Genomic DNA, 13,892 nt, shown 5'->3' with positions numbered 1-13,892 from the left:
CAGGCTACATCAGTTTTAAACAAAACTTCTTTAAAGAAATTTGCTTCTGATGATGCAAATCTCTTTTAGGGAGGCAATCTGTTGCATAGCCAGTTATACAAGTTTAGCATGGGTTACGTGGAAACTACATCTAAACTAGGTACCACACATGGCTTTGCTTTGTTGTCAGCTTTAAAAATAAATGGCTTCACCAAATCCACTGCAAATTTGCATTAAGATGTGGCTAAGAACAATTCAATATTATAATAGCGTATTATTTATTATTATATCTAATATAAAATGCACACTGCTGTAAGAGCAGGGCTCGGAAATCCAAATATTCCCCCCCCTTGTAGATAATCGTGTTGACCAGAAAGCTGCAGATTCTTACTTTCTTGTTTTGACTTTTTTCCCCTGTTCTGAACTTTAATTCTTAAATGAGAACCATTCTGCTAGATTTTGGGAAGAAGAACTGATGTCAGAAAAATACAAAAAAACTCTATGAATTGCAGCACAAAAACTTTAAACGCTAGGAGCTACCGTGACTTAGAGCCCGGTGTATGGGTGCCCAACTTCTCCTTAAACAAAGAAAATGGACACAGAAATTGTCAGCTTCACTTCCAGTCTCAATCACCTCCCTCTACACAACGTATGTAAAGGAAGAGCAATCTTGTAGGTAACTGACCAAGAGAGAAATTCGTGTACTTTTAAATACAAGTGCTGATCTTCCCTCCTCATTTTAAGAACATAAAAAGCTTGATAAAGACTACTAAATTTCACTAGATTCAAGTTAAAGCTTTTTTTTTTCCTAAGCTGAAGTTTTTTCCTTCTTCTCAACAACAGATTTCTATGTATTACGATCCTGCTGTAGAAAAACATAATCTTTTCTTAAGAAATTAATCTGAAATTCTAATTTGCAACAATTTGTAGACAACCCAAGGTACCTAATCTTCCCAGAAATCTAAGTATCAAATGCAAACGTTAAATTCTGTCTTTTTTGTGCCACAGTCTTAATTATTAACATACTGTGAAGGACTAACATGAAATACGAATTTATGAATGATTTTAGAAGGACAGATTAATGTTTTGACAAGATTTTATTGTGAAACATTGGATTTAGAAAAGGTACAAAATGTCAACAGTCAGATGTGTGCCAGTACAGTATTTCAATAGTCTATACAAGTGGACAGCTGAAGAGCCTCACTGCAGAACGCGTATTTAGACATCCTAGCTAAAAGGGGGCCGCAATATTCACAGGCTTAAAATACATAAATAACTCGAGCCAAAATGGCCATTACTGGTCAACGCTAATCAACATCTGGAAACAGGCTAAAAAGCACAATACATTACAACAATCTCCTTGCAGATCCACGTTTAAAGAACATCAGTTTATTATGTCAATACCCTACAGCTCCAGGACACTATTTTCAAGATCGGGATTCAGCTGGCTCATTTAGAACTTTAAAAAATTCAAGGTAAAAAATGAGGTTATGGAACAAAAAGAGCAGGTATTTAATTAGAACTAAACACTGTGAAGCCCCTAAAAGTTTTTGTTTTTGTCTGGGATTATAAAATGAATTACTTCTTAAAAGAACTTGTTTGTTCCTTTAAAATGTCCTTACTGCAGCTTGAACAGGTATCAGTAAGTGATTCTAATTTAAATATTTCAATTTGCTGTGCAGTTTCATGTTTTAAAACCAGTTTCACCAAACGTGGGTTGCCATTCAAGTGGAAAAAATAGTATCAAAATACTACTCTGAATTAACGAAAGTCATAAATTTGTATACTAAAAACCAAAAAAGACTAGCATCCCAAAAGGATAGCAGCATTCTCTAGCTTAGTTTAGGAATTTTAAAGAAGGAGAATTTATAAACATACGAAGTTGATTGTAGTGTATAAAAATACACGTAAACCACACGAAATAAGCTAGCATGATTTTTCAAATCATTTGCTAGTCTGTCACTGCTGGAACTTGTTTGAACTACTGAAAAGGCGTTCACAGTTGAGTACACAGGTGGACAGCCAAGTAACTTTAGATTTCAGTTCTTTTATTAAAAGGCGCATAGCTTATTCTACACAGCTAAACTTACTGAAATACAGTTACCCTGTTACCAGTCAGTACCCAGAGCTGAACTAAACCTTTACTCAAGTAAGTCTACTTCACTTTATGCTGAGTTGTAACTCACCTTCCTGAACAGAGACCTTGGGTTATACTAGGTTATGGTTAATAGAAATTTCTAAATATGACTGATGTCCATGAGGAGCAGAGTTAAACCTAAACTGATGTAATTTAGAATCAAAATCTACCCAAAAACATTAAAACACCCTCCCTCTGACAACATATCCATTCTGCATTTCAAGACCATTAGTTCTGGCTACTCTTTTCACGTTGTCTGTCTTTACCAGGGGATGAGAACCTTGCAGTTCATTAAGAAGAGTAACCATAATTTACAACTAAGTAATTAAATCAGACAGTGGGGAATATATATTTAAATTTGAGTGTATATTGCTAATTAAAAATGTTACATCGGGGGTACAATGCCTGCCGTGGACTTAAAATTATAGCATGGTGCCAAATAGAGAGATATGTAAACAAACTGCTAAACTTTAGTGTCGCAAAAAAACAAACAAACAAAAAACATTTCTTCTTTTGTTCAGGACGTGTTTGGCATGAGCAGCACTAACAAAACTCTACAGCTCACAGACAAGCTACAAAGGTTATCTAAAGCCAATACTCACTGTCCATGAATTAGCTAGCTCTTGATGCTGCTTCAAGCACTGCACTAGCCACTTTGATCTGTGATTCAGATTCCTCTGTACACACATTTATATTTACATAAAACATTTATTAAACATGATTTTAAAACATAAAAACCTTATGTACAAAATACCAACATTCCTATAAATAAACAGTTGGAGAAAGGCACTTGCAAGAAAAATCTACAGTAAATCTTACAAAAACCACGCTGCCTCTGTTACTGTACAATAGATAATCTTTCAGTAAATCCCTATCACAAGAATGTAAAACACTAATTACTTGTTATAACTAAGAATATAACCGTTACAGTTGTATTTACAAATACATATACGTCTTTTTTTTTTTTAGTTTCACTTGAGCACCATGATTTCCATTCTAAATTTGTATTTTGATACAAAGCAAAAGAACAGTTGCCAGAAACCGCTGTTCAGCGTCACTGCAGATTCATGAACTTTTGGCTGACATCCGTACAGTTTAAAAGACTCAGTTGCTGCTTTGTAAAAAGTACACCTAGTTTGTTATTGCATGTTGTCCTTTTAGAGAGAGCACTGCTATGTTCTCTATGCCATTTTTTAATACTATTGCTGGCAAAAAGTTTCCAATATAAAAAAAATAAAAAACATTCTTCAAGCCAGTTGAAGTATTTTATCTGAACAGTAACTAAAAAAAGCTGCTTATTAATTATAAAAATGTGTAGGAAACATGCCAACTAATCTGGTGTGCAAAAATATTTTTTCGACTACACAGGATTTTAAGGGCTTCACAGAATTACTCAAATTTACGTTGAGTCGTAAACCCCATGGATAACCAGTTCCTCAGGGAGACGTTAATATACTCCCGCTTTTATCAAACTTTTTACCCTTTGACAATGCTGCAACCTGTTTGAGCAGTTCTCTGTTTTTGGCCTGCAATACAGATTAAAAAAAAAAAAAAAAAAGGTTTTATGAGTTACTGTAAAGCCTCACATAGTAGTGTCATGCACTAATTTCCCATTGCATTTATGAAACAAATTTTCAAAACGTACGTGCTGAGAATATTCAAAGACTTGATATGTATATTTCATGTTTAACAGAACAGGCAACCACACTTCTTGCATAGCAAAATTGAGTGTCTGAGGTATTGCACTGAACATCTGTTCATTCAGTGATTTATAAGGCAATTAATTCAGGTTTTCTTCCTGTCAAAGTAGACATGTAGTTTAACATGAAATATTTAACTGCTGATTGCATTATGCTAAGCCGAAAAATCAGATCAACAGCACGCTGACAACTGATGAAGTATCAGAGGACAGACAAAAAAAACAACACCTTTTAGAAGGCACAGGAGCTAAGCCTCTATCTCTTCAGGTTAGAAAGCAATTCTTACAGTAATTTAATTTGTACGGAGATTGTTGACTGCAGAACTGCTGTACAATGAATACAAACTTAAACGTAGCAATGATCATTCCAGACTTTGTACTATTTCACTGCAGTGAGTGAACAGTCTGATACATAATTCCATTTGAAGTAGTGCTCAGGTATCGAGAAGCAGCTACTTACCTGCAACTGTTCCACAGTTTCCTTGTGAGCTTTTTCCATACTGTTCATTTTTGTCCTCAAGTTGGACTCCTGGTACTGGAAGTCTGCCTTCAGCTCTGTCAACTAAAAGCACAAATTCTGTGAAGATTCCTTGGACTGCTGCGGTATGCCTTCTAATCAGTCTGTGGAATCATTACGGATTATGGATTATTTACAGTAAAGTATGCATCCAGAACTTTCAGGAAATTGTGCCTCCTCCCTGAGTGTCAAATCTCAGGAACCTATGGAAACGTCTCAGTGTCTCACATTTAATCCAGAAAGCCAAACAATGCCAGTCGGTAAGCACTGGAAGTGACATGCCTGAGATCTTGACTAAAATAAAAGATGAATGAGTATTGCACAGTACTACAGAGCTGGTGCACTGAGTTGCTGGTTTTGCCCCAAGTTACACATTCGAAAGATTTTTCTTTTGGAGCACTCCAAACTGTTCAAGCACTGTCCATACACAAGTCTTAGGACAAGAATCTCCCACAAATCTGGTTCAAGACCGGTATTTGCAGACTTTTGTCTAAGCAAGCATCTTTATATTTACTATTTCACAGTAAAAAAAGAAACAACCCCCCCACAATGCATTCATTTGTTGTAAATTTTTCACCTATGCAAACACTGTACTGTGTGCTCAGCTCTTCTTCCCCTGCTCTGCTAGCTGAAGAAAGTGACATTCTGAAAGTGAATAGTTGATGCCTCAAGGAGCCTTTAAGTTCAAAGATCTCTGAGGTTGAACAAACAGCTTCAACAGCAGGGATATTAAAATTATTAAATGCTCTCCCTATGGGAACAGCATAAAACAAGTTACTATGCAGAAGTAGGTGACATTTCCTTACCTAACCCTTTGTTAGCTTTATCCGGTAGATGAAATTTAAAAATAGATAAGTGAATTTCCTACTGACTCATGACATTCTATAGGCTTTATAAGAGAGAGATCTGGGCCTTAATGCTTGTCCTTTAAAAAACTACCTGAAGAGCATCCATGACAGACTATCCAGCTCTTTCATATTAACCACTTAAAGGCTTGAAATAGCAAGCAGTTCAAAAATTTAGCAAGTATATTATAAGAGTAATACAAACTAAAGTTTCAATACCCTTCACACAACAGACTCAAGTGTAGAAGTTCAGATACTGATCTGTAGCCTGAAAGTGGAAGCAATTTCCTAATCTCCTTTTGGGATCAACATTCCTAACCATGAAATTTTTGATACACTACCATGCATATCTATAATCAAATTTTGAATTGAAAATGTCAGAAGTGGAATTATTAATATAACTCCATAACTTACTCAATCCTGAATAGAGAGTCCAGAGCCACCATTACAGATAGTGTCTTAAACCCATCTAGTTAAACATGGCAAAGAAATAAGCTCTTATAAAGGCTAAATGAAGTACATATTTGTAGTTATTTCTCTTTTCTTGCCAGTCATTAGGTTTTTTGAAAGCTGAATCTCTTGTATGAGTTTCACTGCAGTCATTTGGACCTAACTATATTTCAATAACTTTTGTTGACTGCCAGGCATCTAATTCAAGCTTCTCTTCCAGTCACTGACCGAGACTTGATAACCTACACTACACATATACTAACAGTATTTTAAAATCTAAACAATTTTCGTACATTATACATGGACATTTGTACTCCATCTCATGAATTATGGCTATAGTAGCTTAAATTTAAAACTAAGCAAAAACTATGCTAAACTTGAAATGCTTACTACTTGTATTCCTCCTCTTATCTTGGGTGTCCATCAGCCTACAGAGATAATTTGGGACCTTTGCTGTGATTCAATTTAAAATATGTAAAACACACAAACTACTGTCTGGCATTTTGTCTGTCAACTGTGGCACATGCTGCCTGAGCAACAGTGGACCAGACGGCTAACTTCAAGGTGGCTGAAGTAAGGTAAGGTGAATTCCTCTTTGACTTAGAGCCAAAATATATTCATGATATATTTTCGTGAATATATATATGATATATATTCAAGTCCCAAACTTGTCCTTTAAAAGGTAAGATCTGATTAGTTACTATAAAAATAAAAATCAGATGCAGTTTTTTTAATCTCACCATTTTGACATTGTTAACAGCCTACAAAACCGACAATAAAATGATAAAGTTCTCATTAAGTAAATGAAAAGTTTACCTTTTTATCTTTTTCTAAAATAGTCTGATCTCTTTGCTGCAGAAGACGTTTAAGCGACATTACTTCTTCTTTCAGCTGACTTATGAGAACAAAGTTGTCAGTTCCCCCACTGTCTGCTGATTGATTTATAGAGCTACTAAAAATAGAAAACAATAATTACTTGCAACATCCATAGTAAAAAACAGTTCATTTTTTCAAAGTTCATATTGGATAATTAATAATTCCACAAACATCCTTAAGGACTAATGCAAAAAAAGTATGTACCTGACAGAAATGGATGCAACTGGCAAATTACCTTACTAATGGCACACATTACATACACCTGCAGAAATATAATTAAGTATTAGCTTTGAGGGGGACAAATACCTTTTGACTGAAGCAGCCACTTTTACATTTATTCCAACTGTTACGTCAGAGACAGAATAAATATTCAGTCTCACACTTAAAAGGCCCAGAAGACTTCTTTAGATACTAGGTTAACATTAAATAGCCGATTCAACCCTGCACCTGATCTAAAAAAACAGTGATATTAGGGAATACTATTTCATTAACTGTTGCCTTGTTATTTAGCCTTTAATGTTGCCCCAAAGAGCCTAAAAGAAGGAATGCAGTGCCAGGTTTCTGCTAATAAAGTAATTTAGTTGACCAACAGCACTCAGACGCCACCCAATAATCTGTTTGGCTGGACAACAGTTTCACCTCCCTCATTCTTCGAACACAAAAAAAGGAAAAGGAAGAAACTGGCCACAAATAGTTGTGCTTGGTTGAAATGGCTCAGCTTTACAAAAATGTAACTTTACCTATCTCCATTTGATGGCTTGGATTCCAGTTTGGGTTTTTTCTTTGGAGTTTCATTCTGAATAGCTGCAGAGGATTTATGGCTGAAATCAAACAAAATGTAAACCTAAAGCCTTGTACTATGTAACTCTCTAACACCACCATTTGGTACATGTAAAATAACTAACTCATGCTCCTAGCCGGACTGCTAGAGACTAGCCAGAAATGCAAGAAAAAAGTCCTTTAAATAAAAATTGCAAAATAAATTAACAAGAAATTAACAAATAATATCATATTTACCTCTGTTTCCATAGTCCCTGATCTTGTTCTGGACTCAGACTGCTGATTCTGAAATATGTGAAATGTACTTGGTAACTGACCAAACATGCCATTATTTCTAAGCTAGTGTGAATGGTATCTGTACTTGAGAAAAATTACCCCCCTCCTTTTTTTTTCTTTGTAAGTAAAGAAAATTACCAATTTTGAATTTTCAGTTGGGCAGAGATACTCATGACCACTCTTTAATACATCTGGATGCTAAAAAAAAATATATTTTAGATAAATATTCACACTACCATAAGATGCAAGGGGTAGATTTCAAGAATGACAGTTAAAGCTTTTTCTGATATTTCCCAATTTTTGTGCACTTCATATTGCTAATCTCGTGCTCAGCAAGCTGACCTAAAACAGCATTCTTGGGATTCCCATACTGTAGTATGAACATTGCCTAAAATGCTGCTTATGTGGTGCCGTATAAACAATGTTAAGTTTTAGATCCCTGAAAATAACTTTTTCAACTCTAAAGATGTTTCCAGTAATTTCAAAAGTAATTTTACTGAACAGCATTGACGTAGGAATAGTAAAATTTAGAAGACTGCGTTGAATCAAATAGTTCAATGATTTTTTATGTCTGTCTTGTATTATTCTCTCAGCTCAACAATAACTGAAATGCAGAGGGAAAGAGATTCTTATTGGACCAGAAGCAAGTGACCCAGGGCAGCCTATAGAAAAAAAGTTGCTAAGCAAGGAACATTAAGCACATCTCTATACAGGCCATATTTTTTCATAACTCTTGAATATATTAGAAGCTCTATACTATAGTAAAGAGCTAACTTTTTTAATTTAATCCTCACTACACCTGTCACACGCATTAAAATAGATGTTGTAACTCCTTGTAACTCAATTTTCATCAGATTAGAGGACAGAAACAGTACATAATCGTCTGTATGACAAGAATAATTTTCTTCCTCAAGTTCCGAAGAAGTTGTTGTTGTTTTTTTTTTTAATTGTGAGTATTTACATTTCTCTTCTCCTCATTCTCAATATTATTGCAGCTTATTGTGCTTCTATCTTTATGTTGCGCTTAGTCAGACAAGTTTCAGTCAAAAACAAAAAAGCACTGGAAAAGTGAAGCTTGAGGAATGAGAGTTTGAGTGTCTTTTCATGACAGGGGGCATTACCACTGGAGCTGTAGTATTCACTATCCAACAAAATGCAAAAACCAAAAGAAGTTCTAAAGTTACACTGCTATAAGCCTGTCAATGAAAATAAACATCATGACGGCTATTGTACTAGCATAAGAAACAAATCAATCCTGGGAGCTGTGATTTGATAAGCTGGGTATCTAATTTAAAGCTGGTATTCTGCTTGTACCACAGGCAGAGATGACACGCTGAGAAAAGTTGCAGGAGATTGGACAGAACTACGCGAAATTTTATCAGTGACAGTAAATGAACTGACAGCGTTACTTTCCTATGTCTTCCTCGGACAGCTACTCACAAACTGCCTCTTCCAGCAGGATTTGATTAGAACTAGCAAAGAGATGCAAACTGCTCGCAGACAGACAATGATCCCCTGCCTTTCCTGCTTCTCCATTCAACAACAAGGATGTGCACACAAACGGGGCACAATGGAGTAAGTTAGGGTGCTAATATGTACACGGTAACTGCATGCCACACAGCAGGTATCGCACAGGAGTTGCTGCTTAGAAATCCAAGTTTATCCCCAGGTAACTTATTTTTCTGCAGCCATCCCGTGGATATCTTTTCTAGACTTGCTATCGATTGTAAAATCAACAAGTTTAATGGCCACCAAGAATTTCTGCATTTGGCTGGCTTCTCTTCAGCCAAATTGTGAGAATACAAAGGTTTTGACAGACTTGGACAGACCTTCTGCTCCTGCCTTTGATGCCACATTTTAAACCGCATTTCTGATTTCCTTTACTTTGATCTCAGTACTAACAGCACGCTGAATAAGAAGCGGTACCTAAAGCTACTTTTATTTTTGAAATACTTACTTATGATGACTACTGCTGTGACGATGATGGTGGTGGTGATGGTGGTGGTGTTTCGAATGATGCTGGTCTTTCTCAGTAAGAGATGAAGATGAGGAGTTAGAATGTGAAGATCCTAGACTCTTCCTCTGTTCTTTTGTCTTCTGTAGCACTCGCTTGTAGGACAGGGTGCAGAGCCAACACAACAACTTTCCATCAACCTGTTGGAAAATAAATCATACGTGTTTTTTTTCCCCCATGTATACTTGCACTAAAATGATGTATTTCAATATTTACTATCATTATTGTTATTATTTGCAATTGCTTCGATTTGTCTGATATCTTTAGGAAAAATCCAGACATCCCTTCGGTATGAAACAGCACTGCTGTACCTCCAACATACACGTGTTATTCTTTAATAAAGTGAAGCTTATTCCTTTTCTTTTTGTCATTGGAAATTACGCTAGAAGGCGTTCTTAGCAAATATTGGATTTACTCTATACCACAGAAGTGACAATAACTTTTACAAGGGGCAAATCATTTTTAGCTTAGACGCCATGTAACCTCTCTCAACCCATTGTACTCCAGGCGGAATCAAGATGTCCAGCCAACGTGTTACTTTTACCAAGTAAATTCTTCTGTAAAAAACGCACTAGTCTTGGGTTCGGGCAAGAGGCTTTTGAGGTCATTTCCTCAGCACCTTCTGGAATGAGAAAGTGGCACTCACCAAAGCTATTTAAGAAAACACGGGGAGGTTAAAAAGAGTCTACCTCTCTGGTGCTGTATTTTAAGGCAAGGCAGGCAAATTGGAAGAGGTAAAGTGACAGAATCAAGTTAAGGACATACATAAGAGGCAATGAATAGGGAAACACGCAAAAAAAATCAAAGCACCAAGAACTATTCAGCTGCTCTGCTCCCAGCGACCACTGTCAAGAGTATTCTTAAGCCTACTTAAAAAAAGAGTGATTTAATTTAAAATAAAATAGCCTGGTAGTGAATCTAAAAATTGCAAGTTAATGAATGTAATTCAAATACTGAAAAGCACAGCATCTTTAATCTAATATTAGTGAACTCGAACACTCCTGTTCATCTTTCTTTTATGAAGCAGGAACATCTTCTTTTGTCAATCCAAACCATTGCAGCTCTGGAACAAAGCCTACCTTCCTTCTTCCCTCTTCTTTTCGATCAAAAGCACACTGCTGTTTGCACTGTTCACACGTCTGAGGTGGGCCATACTTCTTTTCTGAGTTGGTGCAACGCTGACATTTCGTGCCAATAAATGCTGCAATAATATTACAATACTGACAAGGCTTGGGCTGGAAAAGAGGTAAGTTGAACTGAGGTTAGTTCACTACAGCAACCAGAAAGCATTAACGCAGTTCATTCAAATCACGCGATGCTTCTAAACTACTATGGGTTCATATGATATGCCTTAAAAAAACTTTTTCCTGCCTTTTGTGTCTTTAGTAATAACAATGATAGTCCTTCAAAGATCAAAAAACACTCTGCGTTTTCCATGAAAGCTCATGTACAAAATCAGTGAAAGAAATACTTTTTGATTGCTATACCTGTCTTTTTTTTTAAACACATTCTTTTCTCTGTTTTACTACATTACTAAACAAATTACTTAAATTTAAGAGAAGAATAATCAAGCCATTTTTAGACTTCGGAGGTTCTGAAAACATCCCTCTCCACTGAACTACTCGGGGATTTGATAGCCCCGCACCTCCAGGATGTGCATCTTCATCTCTGCAATTCTGTAAGAAACTAAAAAAAAAAAAGGAAGCAACAAAAAACACCCTTCAGGCACCACTGGGACAGATAATCAAGTTTCTGATTAGACAGTAAGCTAGAGTAATGTACTGGTAGAAAATAAAATTCCTGACAGTTTTCACAGGTCAGAAATAGCCGATTATCTTCCCTGCAGTTCCCTTTTTTTGATGAACTACCGATAAAACATTGCTGGATCTGCCCTGTTCTTAATTGTGCTACATTTTAAGCTTTTCAAAGAATGTTCTTTGTTCAGTTTACATCATTTACATTCACAAAATGCCTGACTACATACCAACAGCTGTTACGTTTCTCCAGTAAGCTGAATTTCATCTAGCGTGCTTGATGTCAAGTATGAAGAAGTTACGGGCTTTTGTTTCCCAAACAAGATTATCTTGATACCTTCTCTAAACAAGTGTCTGCAGGGCACTCAGCTACAACGCGTGCATTCATATATTAAAAAGTTTAATTTCTCTAACGGAACCGACGCTGAAATTCAAGATGGGCAAATGCAAAGTAACAGGAATAAAGTCAATCTTTTCTACTTAGCAGCTTAAGATGATTAACGCGCATCTAAAACTTGAAGACTTACATAATATAAGCGACGTGGTATGATTAGATTTTCCCATTTACCACTCATTAAGAACACAGGCAGCTAATAGTCTTCCTGCTGTCAAGCGTGCATTCATGAGCATATGCAAAGAACTACTTTACATGCGTAAAGTGAATTAACATTGTTTTTGCTGTGAATAACTACACTGCAGTTATTCATAACTGTTAAACCACACATAACCACAACGCCTTTAAGTCTGAAAAAACAGAAACTGTAAGCCATAAAGGAAACGAAGAGCTGCCTGTAGTTTTCATCACCTTTCCAAAAGTTTTTATTATTTGGTTCTGAAAGCTTTTTAATTTAGGAGGCAAATGGACCTAAGTTGAGCTTTTAGAGCTGAGAGATGGATGGATCTAACGGGAACTTTTAGAACTGAAAGATGGAAGGACCTAAGGTGAACTTTTAGAAATGAGAGATGGATGGACCTAACCTGAACTTTTCGAGCTGAGAAATGGATGGATCTAACCTGAACTTTTAGAGCTATGAGACGGCTGGACTTAACGTGACCTTTCAGAACCAAGAGCCTACTCACCGTTCCAAACTGCTTGACGTTCTGGGCACACTTCTTGCATATGGTGTTGGTTTTGCTAGAGACAAAAGCGCACAGATATTGAACCAGCCACCGGTTATTCCCTCACGCTCTGTCCATGGGTGCTGACAGCACGGACCAGGCACCCCAACGCCCCCCAACCCTGGTACCTCTCCTGCTGGAACTCGGAGCGGCAGTAGGTACACTTGACGACGGGGTGTGCGATGCGGCACTCCTGGGGGAGGGAGAGAAAACACCGGGGTCAGCTCCTTCTGCCGGGATATGCATCTGACCTCCCTTGAGTCCCAACCTCCCCCTCCCTGGCCTCCCCTGGCTCCCAACCTCTCCCTGGCCAGACTCTCCTGGGTCTCAACCTCACCCTGGTGCTGTCCTCCCCTGAATCCCGGCTTCCCCCTGCCCAGCCTTCCTTGGGTCCCAACTTCCCCCTGGTCCTGGTCTCCCCTGGGTCCCAACCTCCCCTTGGTCCTGGTCTCCCCTGGATCTCAACCTCCCTCGGCGCTGTCCTCCCCTGGATCCCAGCCTTCCCTGGGTCCCAACCTCTCCCTGGCCGGACTCCCCTGGGTCCCAACCTCCCCCGGATCCCAGCTTCCCCCTGCCCAGGCTCCTTTGGGTCCCAACCTCCCCCTAGTCCTGGTCTCCCCTGGGTCTCAACCTCCCCCGGGTCCCGGCCTCTCCTGAATCTCGCTCTCCCCCTGCTCAACCTCGCCAAGCTCCTGACCTCCCCCTGGTCTCAACCTCCCCCGGGTGCTGTCCTCCCCTGGATCCCAGCTTCTCCCTTGGGTCCCAACCTCCCCTTGGTCCTGTCCTGGTCTCCCCAGGGTCTCAACCTCCCCGGGGTGCTGATCTCCCCTGGATCCCGCTCTCCCCCTGCTCAACCTCCTCGGGGTCCTGGGCTCCCCCTGGTCTCAACCTCCCCTGGATCCCGGCCTCCCCCGGCTCCCAACCTCTCCCTGGTCGGACTCCCCTGGGTCCCAACCTCACCCAGGCGCTGTCCCCCCCCGGATCCCGGCTTCCCCCTGCCCAGCCTCCCTTGGGTCCCAACCTCCCCCGGGTCCCGGTCTCCCCTAGATCCCGGCCTCCCCCTGCCCGACCTCCCCGGGGTCCCGGCCTCCTCCTGCCCGGACTCCCCCGGCTCTCGACCTCCCCAGGGTCCCAGCCGCTCCCGGTTCCCGGCCTCTCCCCGGCCCCAGCCTCCCCCCCGATCCCGATCCCGACCTCCCCCCCGGATCCCGGTCTCCCCCCGTCCCCGTCCCCGCCCCGCCCGCCCTCACCTTACACAGCTGCTGCCCCTGGGACAGCTCCTCGAAGGGGTAGCGCTGCGTGCACTTGGTGCAGGCGTACAGAGCCGGCCCGGCCGCCTGCGCCGCCGCCGCCATCCGCGCCTCTCCCGGCGGGGACGCGGGGCCCGCACCCGCACCCGGACCGGGGGGGGCGGGGGGCCCGAGGGGAGGGGCCCCGCGAAGGCCG

The 13,892-nt window shown here is 39.7% G+C and overlaps 1 protein-coding gene across 4 annotated transcripts; it reads right to left on the bottom strand.

Moving 5' to 3' along the window:
* Positions 1 to 1,057: 1,057 nt before the first annotated feature.
* On the bottom strand, positions 1,058 to 13,877 carry FAM76B (family with sequence similarity 76 member B). 4 transcript variants are annotated; one of them, XM_080608141.1, is made up of 10 exons: positions 13,697 to 13,877; positions 12,575 to 12,639; positions 12,408 to 12,462; positions 10,653 to 10,808; positions 9,517 to 9,713; positions 7,521 to 7,568; positions 7,244 to 7,324; positions 6,444 to 6,579; positions 4,276 to 4,377; positions 1,058 to 3,642 (listed from the first exon to the last, which is right to left on the bottom strand). In XM_080608141.1, the coding sequence occupies exons 1-10, from the start codon at positions 13,799 to 13,801 to the stop codon at positions 3,553 to 3,555; spliced, it is 1,035 nt and encodes a 344-aa protein (XP_080464267.1). In that variant the 5' UTR covers positions 13,802 to 13,877; the 3' UTR covers positions 1,058 to 3,552. The 4 variants fall into 4 exon arrangements, with proteins under 4 accessions (XP_080464267.1, XP_080464268.1, XP_080464270.1 ...); XM_080608142.1 differs by having other exon boundaries at positions 6,444 to 6,576; XM_080608144.1 differs by lacking the exon at positions 7,244 to 7,324.
* Positions 13,878 to 13,892: the final 15 nt, after the last annotated feature.

This window comes from Anser brachyrhynchus (genome assembly GCF_964034855.1).
Source record: "Anser brachyrhynchus genome assembly, chromosome: 1".
Lineage (NCBI taxonomy): Eukaryota > Metazoa > Chordata > Aves > Anseriformes > Anatidae > Anser > Anser brachyrhynchus.
Note: the sequence above shows the minus strand (reverse complement) of the source record. Positions and strands in the feature narration are given on the sequence as shown.

What these genes read in the sequence shown, in the direction of transcription:
- FAM76B (XM_080608141.1), bottom strand. Translation starts at nt 13,801, where the DNA reads ATGGCGGCGGCGGCGCAGGCGGCCGGGCCGGCTCTGTACGCCTGCACC. An exon ending in AGGGGCAGCAGCTGTGTAAG is followed by an intron (nt 12,640 to 13,696) that starts GTGAGGGCGGGC and finishes TCCCTCCCCCAG; the next exon opens with GAGTGCCGCATCGCACACCC. An exon ending in AAACTGTGGAACAGTTGCAG is followed by an intron (nt 3,643 to 4,275) that starts GTAAGTAGCTGC and finishes TCTGTATTGCAG; the next exon opens with GCCAAAAACAGAGAACTGCT.